At 42.9% G+C, this 8,687-nt stretch overlaps 2 protein-coding genes across 2 annotated transcripts; both read right to left on the bottom strand.

Annotated features, from left to right (window-relative positions):
* Nucleotides 1-2,433: 2,433 nt before the first annotated feature.
* Nucleotides 2,434-4,719, bottom strand: PCYB_081490 (DnaJ protein; the record flags this gene model as incomplete). Its single annotated transcript, XM_004221887.1, has 2 exons — nt 2,434-4,091; nt 4,236-4,719. The coding sequence occupies 2 exons, from the start codon at nt 4,717-4,719 to the stop codon at nt 2,434-2,436; spliced, it is 2,142 nt and encodes a 713-aa protein (XP_004221935.1).
* Nucleotides 4,720-6,105: 1,386 nt separating this feature from the next.
* PCYB_081500 (hypothetical protein) lies at nt 6,106-8,418 on the bottom strand (the record flags this gene model as incomplete). The annotated part of the gene is made up of 2 exons (XM_004221888.1): nt 6,106-7,780; nt 7,898-8,418. 2 exons carry the CDS (start codon nt 8,416-8,418, stop codon nt 6,106-6,108), a joined length of 2,196 nt encoding a protein of 731 aa, XP_004221936.1.
* Between the last annotated feature and the right edge of the window lie 269 nt (nt 8,419-8,687).

Here is an 8,687-nt window from a genome sequence, read left to right on the forward strand (position 1 = left end):
TTTTTTTTCTCAGTATGCCCTTCAACCTAGCTGGGTACGTTCAGTGAGTTGACTCACCTCCCTTTGTGCTCAAAAGGGGTTAAGCTGGCCAAGCGGATAAATGCAAAAATGTAAAAACATGCATTACGTGTATATATACACAGATACGTACATATTTAAACATTTTGTGAAAAAAAAAAAAATTCCATTATAGCTCTATTTGACGTAGGTTAACTCAGGAAAAAAAAAAAATAAAATACTCAATTTCGTTTACATGTGAGTTTTTTTTTTTTTTTTTTTTTTTTTAATCCCGACGTTTTTGGTACTCACTATCAATCCAGCCTCGTAATAACCTCCTAATCCTTTCCGCGTTTTTTTCATTTTTCTCTTCATCACATTGTTATATGATATTATGTAATGTGAATGCCTTTTCCCCGTTGCCTTGGTTATTCCCTGATGGCACCCTTTTTTTTACACATGCCAGGGGGGTAATGCAAACTTCCTCATATGCTCATAACGGGGTGCCTACGTGTATGTACAATACCTATGCATGTGCATGTGCCACGCGCACAGATATGTGCCTATGAACGGGTGTGCTTATGACGTATTAACGTATGTACTTATGAACGGATGTACTCATGAACGGATGTACTCATGAACGGATGTACTCATGAACGGATGTATTTATGACGTATTAACGTATGTACTTATATACGTATGCACATACACTCGTGTGATAACCTTTGCCCTTTGCGCGCCGCTTCCCTATCCCCTCTCTGCAGGGTTTACCAGGGTGGCATGCTTTATTTTGCTCTTTCTAAAAATGGAATACCCCCGTTGGTAAAAAGGATGTTTCCCCTTTTGAGACTTCTCCCCCCCTCGCGGAACGCACGTGGAATAGACTGCCACACAGCGCACCCGCAAAAGTGAAGAAGGCAGGAATAACATCCCTACCTCCCTCCTTCCGCAGGTGTATGCACACACCCTGGGGGTACATAACCTATTGCATTCGCTGTTGAGGGTGCGCACTTATATGTTCCACCATTTGTGAATTTATGTATCTACCCACATGTACCTCCATACAAGGCATGCACAGGGACATCCCCCCGTTACAGATCCCCACGATACGTTGCTCGAACGTGATTTAGCACAGTTCGCACAGATCGGTCTTCTTAAAAGAGGCAGCACGGACGTGAACATCTTAATCGGGGAGCAGTATCCCTCCATACATGTGTGTCTGTATCACATGCCCCCGCGTACTACCGCATACCCCCCGTGTAGGGGGTGGAAAAGATACCATAAGGTCCATAAAAACGGTCAACATGTTCATTCCTTTGTAGCCCTGAACAGTGCCAGCGGGGTAAACGGAGATGGGTGTGCAAATGTCACTAAATGAACGGGGGACGAAAAAAAAAAAATCTTTGTTAAAAAATGGACTCCATTTGTGTTACCCTTTATGGTGGGTCATCAAACAGCGAAGGTTACATCCCTCCCCTGTGAACACAAATCAGAAGGACACAACATGATGGATATCTTCCTTCCTGTGTACACTTCGCAGAGAAAGCTGTAAATATTCAGCTGTTATGTGTCTTATGTGTTCCAACGGGGGAAATAAAAATTCCTTGGGTGAGGGAAACAGCACAGGGATGAAAAAGCGGGAAAAATAAAACTTTGATGTGAAAAAAAAAAAAGAAAAAAAAGCCACCGTGTATTGAACGAAACCGTAGGGGAAGTTACAACCGTTGCACACGTTTCTTCGTACCCAGTTAATGCAAACAAGTATGCGAAAATTGGCAATAGGCCCAAATGACCGTCGCAAAAGTCATTCGCTGCAACGCCCCCGGCGAGAAGCTGACAAAATATCTCCAACTTGTGCTACGTCCTGAGGAGGAAGAAGCGGTATGTGGGCCTTTCCCATTTTTTGCGTTTAAATGGGCACCTCTCTCAGTTCTTGCCTTTTTGTGATGTGTCTACTTTACTCCGGAAACGTCGCCCCACACTCATCCCAACCATTTCGCCCCTTTGATTTTGCCATTTAAATTTTTTCATTTTATTTATTTTATTTTATTTTTTCAAAAGTTAGCTAATTTGAAAACAAACTCATCGGAATTTAAAAATTGTTGAGTGGGGAATGAACATCGAAAGGTGGAAAAATAAAAGCGGGGACGGACGTGCTCCGTGTTAGGCACGCAAAAATAAAACGGTGGCTACTTTACATTGGTATACGTAAGCAAATTACGTTTGCCAAACAAAAAAAAAAAAAAAAAAAACATCACGTAAAAATAATAATGAGAATAGTAAAAATGTGCACACAAATGAAGGGTAGCATTAACCATTTCAAACAAATCGTTGCAACTGGAAAGCTATCCTCATAGTGGTCGTTGCCAGTGGACCCCTTAACAGAACGAAGCAAAGAAAAATAAAACTATACAAGTGTTCAAAAGGGGACAATCGTTACGGCAATTTCTCCCTCTTACTGTTGCCCTTTTTATTTTTATTCACCTTTGCAGGCACATCAGCAACAACTTTATTTGCTGCATGCCCTTCCTTCTGTATGTGTGCAAATAATTTATTTCTCGAGTCAAATGTTTCCCTGCACATTTTACACACCAAACTTTTTGTACTTTCTTTTATTTTACTTTTCGAGTTTGCTTTTCCGCTTATGTCCTTACTGTCTTCCTTCGGCTCCTCCAGGTTTTTTTCTTCCTTTTCTTTCCTGTTAATGCCTTCTTTTTTTTTTTTTTTTAGCAATTTTTTTTTCCGCTTAGAGGATACGTAGTCGTCGCTCGAGTCCGTTGCATTTGCGGCCTGCGAGGGGACCTTCTCCTGCTGTGCAGAATCGTCCCGCTGTGCAGAATCGTCCTGCTGTGCAGAATCGTCCTGCTGAGGAGAATCGTCCTGCTGAGGAGAATCGTCCTGCTGAGGAGAATCGTCCTGCTGAGGAGAATCGTCCTGCTGAGGAGAATCGCCCTGCTGAGGAGACCCCTCCCGCTGCAAACTTTCTGTTGCCTCCGACACGTCCCCTTCTTCCTCAGCATGCACCAATTTGTTTCGATGGCGCTTCTTCCCTTTGTACCATGACAAGAAATCTTCATCCAGGTGTGAAGACTCCGAGGCGGAGTTGATCCTCTCGGGTAGGTTCTTCACAGGTGCCGTGCTCTTTTTGTCTTTCTTTTTTTTCGTTTTCGACTTTGGGGTTCTCTTCTCTGGGCACCCATCCGAGTTGTCACTCTGTGGCTTATTTGGGTCTTCCATCTGGTCTGACATCTGACCGTCCATCTGGTCTGACATCTGGCCCTCCATCTGGTCTGACATCTGACCGTCCATATGATCATCCATCTGGTCTTCCATATGATCATCCATCTGACCCTCCATCTGATCATCCATCACATCTCCCACCTGACCGCCCATCTGACCGTCCAACCGCTTACCCTGCGGCTGGGCCCCCCCGACGCCGAAAAGGCCCCCCACGGCGTACCTCTTGGCGTGGTTCAAAAAGTTGCTCACGTGCTTCTTGGACTTCTCGTGCGAGTTGTACTGCTTCATGCTTTTAAAATTCTTCCTGCACACTTCGCACCTGTAGATGATTTCGCCGTAGGGGTTGTCGTTATTTTTGTCCTCCCCACGGTCTTCTCCATCTTCACCCCCTTCACCATGGGAGTCGTAGATCCTTTGGCCCCTTCCATCAGCACGGTGCCGCTCCCCTTCACGGCCTCCTTTCTCGTTGTCACCCTGTTGGCTACACCAAGAATCGCCACATGGTTCTTCCCCCTCCTCCGCCGCCGCCTTATCCCATTGTGCCTCTCCCTCGGCTTCCTCCCGTTTCTCCTCATTCTGCTCAAACAGAAATTTCCTCTGAAGCATCTGTTCTCTACGCTGCCTCTCCTTCTCTTCAACCTTTTTCCTCTTCTCCTCAGCAATCTCCACAACCCTGTTAAGGTACCTCACATCATGCTTCTTCAAATGTTCCACCAAAGATCTCACATTTTCGTTAAACTCCTTCCTTTCCTTTAAGCTTCTCTTTTCTGCAACTTTTTTTAAATTCCGTCTTACATGTCTATTTTCTTGTTCAAACATTTTCATATATTCATAAGAGTAATCAAATTTTTTAACTGTGGAAAAATTAGACCAATATAAATAAAATTCATCAATTTGTTTTCCCTCCGTTTGGGAGTTCCCAAATGAAGGTGCATTAACTTGGTTTTTTTTCTTCCCATCTTCATGCTCTCCCTTTTTTCCATAACGGTAACGCATACTTAGTTCATCATTTTCTTCTTTTATTATTTCTTCAAATAATTTTCTGTACACATTATAAAAACTTTTTTCGTCTTTATCATTAAATCCTTCATAACAACTGTTGCTGAAATATTCCCAAATGTTTATACCTGAGGTAGCTCCTCCTCCGACGCTGCTCTCACTGCTTCCTCCGACGCTTCCACTTCTTCTTCGTGCTTGTCTGTTTTGTTCCCTCTTTTCTTCACTTTCCTTTCCTGCAATAATTCGCACACGATTTTTGTCATACCATTTCCTCCTCCTCTCATCCACCAAACATTCATATGCTTCCTGAATTCGTCGAAATATATTGGTGCATCTTTTTTGTTCCTCCTCTGTCAAATGGGAATTCTTATCTGGGTGATACTGAAGAATAATTTTTTTGTAACTCTTTTTTATTTCCTCCACTGTAGCCGTGCTTTCAACGTTTAATATTTCGTAGTAGCATTTGCATTTTTCTATATCCATGCTGCTGATTCGGGGTAGGCGTACTCCTCATATGGGAGGGGGAGGATCACAGGTATGGCGTAAGGAGTTCCTATGCCAAAAGGGGTAGCTATGCCAAAGGGGGAAGCTATGCCAAACGGGGAAGCTACGCCAAACGGGGTAGCTACGCCAAACGGGGGCTCCTCCGCCTTCTTTTTGTTATCCAGCCCCGCTGCTGAGATCTCCGATCCGAAGAGGGGCTTCCTGCTTAGCTTTTCTCCTCCACCCCTGCGCGTGTGCTGCACAGCTCATCCGATTATATGCGGGACGGGCGGGAAAAATATTCTCTGATGGGGAATGCAAACCTGAGCAGAGGTGTTCGCTGCTTGCATGACTACCCAAATGGCTGCAATTCTGTCACAAAAATGTTGCAAAAATATCGCTGAAGTGCCACAAAAAATCATGATCAATGGGAACGTGTTGGACGCCTACTCCTCCTGTGCGCTCCTCCCTTTCGAGCGCTTAAACTGACATAACAGCAAACAGCCCAGTCCCGCAAACGATTGTGTCCCTCACGCGGAGAATCCTCACATGATCATCGATCGAGTAGCAAAATGGGGAACCATTCACTTTGCTGCCCGTTTTCACCAATGCTTATAACAAGAGATATGCATAAGTGTTCGTTTTTTTTTTTTTTTTTTTTTTTTTTAAATTTTCCTTGTTAAATAGCCCCTCAGCAATATTTCTCGTCCCCTCCTTCGCAGCATCAACATGTTCCATTTTTGGAGCGCAGTCGATATATTTTTTTCGGCCACTTTTGGCGCGACCACATTGTTTGCCACAGAAAGGAGCATGCTGCATGCCAAGCTGCTTCTGCTTCTGCTTCTTGTTTTTTTTTTTTTTCAAAATGGCAAAAGCCTTGGATTGAATCTTCAAATGGTATAGGTTTCTTCTTTTTGTTTTTTTTTTGTGGGCGCCCTTTTTTTTGCTAATACCCTCACATGCTGCTGCTATTTTTCCCTTTTTCGCTGCCAACTCGCTCTCGGTTAGTACGTGACCCACAGGGAGAGGGCGGAAGCCAGCTCCTTTTGAATTGGGGTTAACCCTCCGCAGTCCCCACCTGTTTGACAAAGTGGGAAGAAGCAAAATAAGGGAGTTACAAAAAATTAAACAAACTTCGCCGTTAACAGAAAAAAAATTGAAAAAAAAATATGTACATACGTATGTATGCATGTATGTATGTAATATACATAGACATACACATATACATTCACATGTGTATCTTTTTCACGGGAAAACAAAAGCGCATGCAAAGCTTAAAACAAAGTGCTTACAAACGAAGCAGACACTTCCGCTTAAGCATCCGAGGGATTCGCTTATGTGAAAATGTTTCAACCGGGGACAACTATACTTACCGCTTCCACCCCGTCAGGCCAGCAAATTCCTGTTGGCCAGCGCGCAGTCGATCACGGAGGAGCCAGGCCAACCGGACGAGCCAATAAAATCCTGTGCCACAATGGCGTAAAACTTTTTCTGAAAAGCAACCAGAGAACTGTTCCGCTTGATGGACAAGTCAGCAGTCGATATGTTCATGAGGACCCGCATCTCAGCCAATAAGTAGCTCAAAACAGAGCCCGCATAATAACAAGAAAAATGATACGGGAAGCTTGTCGAGTGTATGGAATAGCTAGATCCAATTTTGTACGGAAGGTAACTTCCAATGAGGTTGTAAAAAGGGACTAACGAATCATCGCCATATGCACGGTCATGTGCAACTTCACCACGATTGTCATCCAAATGGTTGGCAAAAAAATCGTAAGGGTTTAAATCATGGATCTCGTAATCTATCACTGCATGCGTGTAAATGTTAGCCAACCGAGAAGAGTCAAATTTAATCGACTTGAATATGTCTTCATTTATTTTGGAATTATTATCTGCCTTATTTGATAAAGCGTGTAACACACTGAAGTTATTCACCAGGTGTTCATTCATGTGAGAAAAAAACTCCGCATAATCCAATGGCATGTTCGAAAACTGATATAAACCATATCTCCTTGATAATAATAACAAATGATAAGCATGTCCAAATTCATGAAATAGGGTTAGAATTTCTGAACAACTGAACAGTTTTTTTTCTATTGGCATAGTCCCAATAAATTTATAATCCACCACTACATGCCCTGTAGATATCAGGCAGGTGTTCGATAGGCAGTTCATTGAGGGGACTCTAAAATAATCCTTAATCGTTATTTCTATGTAGGGTACTATGTACATATAGCCTAGCAGACTATCACCGGAGGGGACTTCCCTTCTGGGACTCTCTCCAACTCGACTTCGTACTAGTGATTCGTTTAAGTGTGTATTGGCACCGATGCAATGGTTACCACTCCTCCGCTCAATCCTATACACGAGACTCCCCTTGGGCCACTTCTTCGTGACACCCTTCTCCTGCACCTCCTCATAGGAGAAATTGTAAATGCGCGAAACTATTTCGATGAAGTTCTTCCATACGTGCCCGTGAGGGAAGAAGGTATTCACGAAATATTCGTCTAACTTGTTCACACTTTTGTTGTAGTAGTAGCTCCAGTCGTGCATGGTGGGTTTATCACGAAGAGGGGAGATTCTATCACGTCGCAATTCGCGTCTGTCCTGGTGCAGGCCATATCGATCGCTCGGCTGACTGACCCCCTCAGCTGACGAACTGAGTAACTTCCCCATGTTAGCACTCACACGTGCATAATCTCTATCCACCTTCCCCTTGACTAAATTAAAGAAGTCCCTTAATTTTTCGTACTTCCCTTTCTCACTTGTGAAATGAGACATTGAATAGTGTACCCAGTTTCTATACCCAAGCTTCGTCGCTACATCGTACCTCTTCCTCAGAATTTTTATTACGTCTCTATTTATGCCTTTATTTTCATAAGGGCTGTTAAGAAGAGTCAACACCTTTTCCCTTAACGCCGGTTCTGTTACTCCGTTTAAAATAAATTCATAGTTGTGCTTACTTATCGGAATTTTTAGCTTCTTTCTGTTAAATGCGCACTGGTGTTTCTGCTTCCATTCTTCGTCTATCTTTATTTGGTTTCTGTCTATTGTTAGGTATCTACAAGTAGGTAGGGGGGGTAGGAGGATGAGAAAATGTCAAAATGGGGAATACTTAAGCGTTAATAAGGGACTCTCCCAAAGGAGCATCTCCTCACATATACATCGCCACACTCACCTTATCTTAACGCCGTTGATTTTCTTCAAATACGCAGCGCAGTCTGTGCTCAGCTCGGCCACCAAGTGGCTAACCGATTTCTCATTTTTTATGTGGATACTATACGGAATGTATTTCTCATCCGCACTTTCGACCCCCTTGATTTGTAGACTCGTGGCAATTCTTTGCTCCACATATTCAAGAACTTTCCTGTGCAAAAAAGTGATCTTCTTCAACTTTGCAGATGTGATTAGGAAGTAATACAAATTTAAGCAGCTCTGCAGAGTGATGTGGCTTCTTTTCTGGTCACCCCCCGATACGAATGCACTTCGCGCACTGATCAGCTTGTCAATTTCTTTCGATATGTAAAATAAATTTATGCATGTTTTGTCTACAGGATAGTTGATCAGCTTGGAACTCTTTACGTGCTCCACAATTTCGTCATGCAGTTTTCTTTTTTCCGCCCCACATAACATAGGCGATATTTTCGAAAAAATGAGAAAAATGCATTTATTTATAATGAACTTCCTTCCTGAGTTCATTTTCAGGGGGGATGCTCGATATATTTTTTTTTTTTCTCTTTCACTTCTGTTAACTTGCTGCGCTTTTCTTAGCGTTGGCTCCTAGCGCATTTTCGCAGAACTGGTGTATCCTCCCATTCGTTCTTAAACGTCAAAAGTTGGCATGAAGGACGTGGCCCCCTTCTTCATGCCAGTAAAAAGTTGTTGCAGAAAGTTTCCAAAAAGAGCGACGCAGTGGTAAATAGAACTTTTTTTTTTTTTTGCAAAATGGCTAGCTAAAAAAAAAAAAA

The sequence above is a fragment of the Plasmodium cynomolgi genome, chromosome 8 (assembly GCF_000321355.1).
Source record: "Plasmodium cynomolgi strain B DNA, chromosome 8, whole genome shotgun sequence".
NCBI classification, from domain to species: domain Eukaryota; phylum Apicomplexa; class Aconoidasida; order Haemosporida; family Plasmodiidae; genus Plasmodium; species Plasmodium cynomolgi.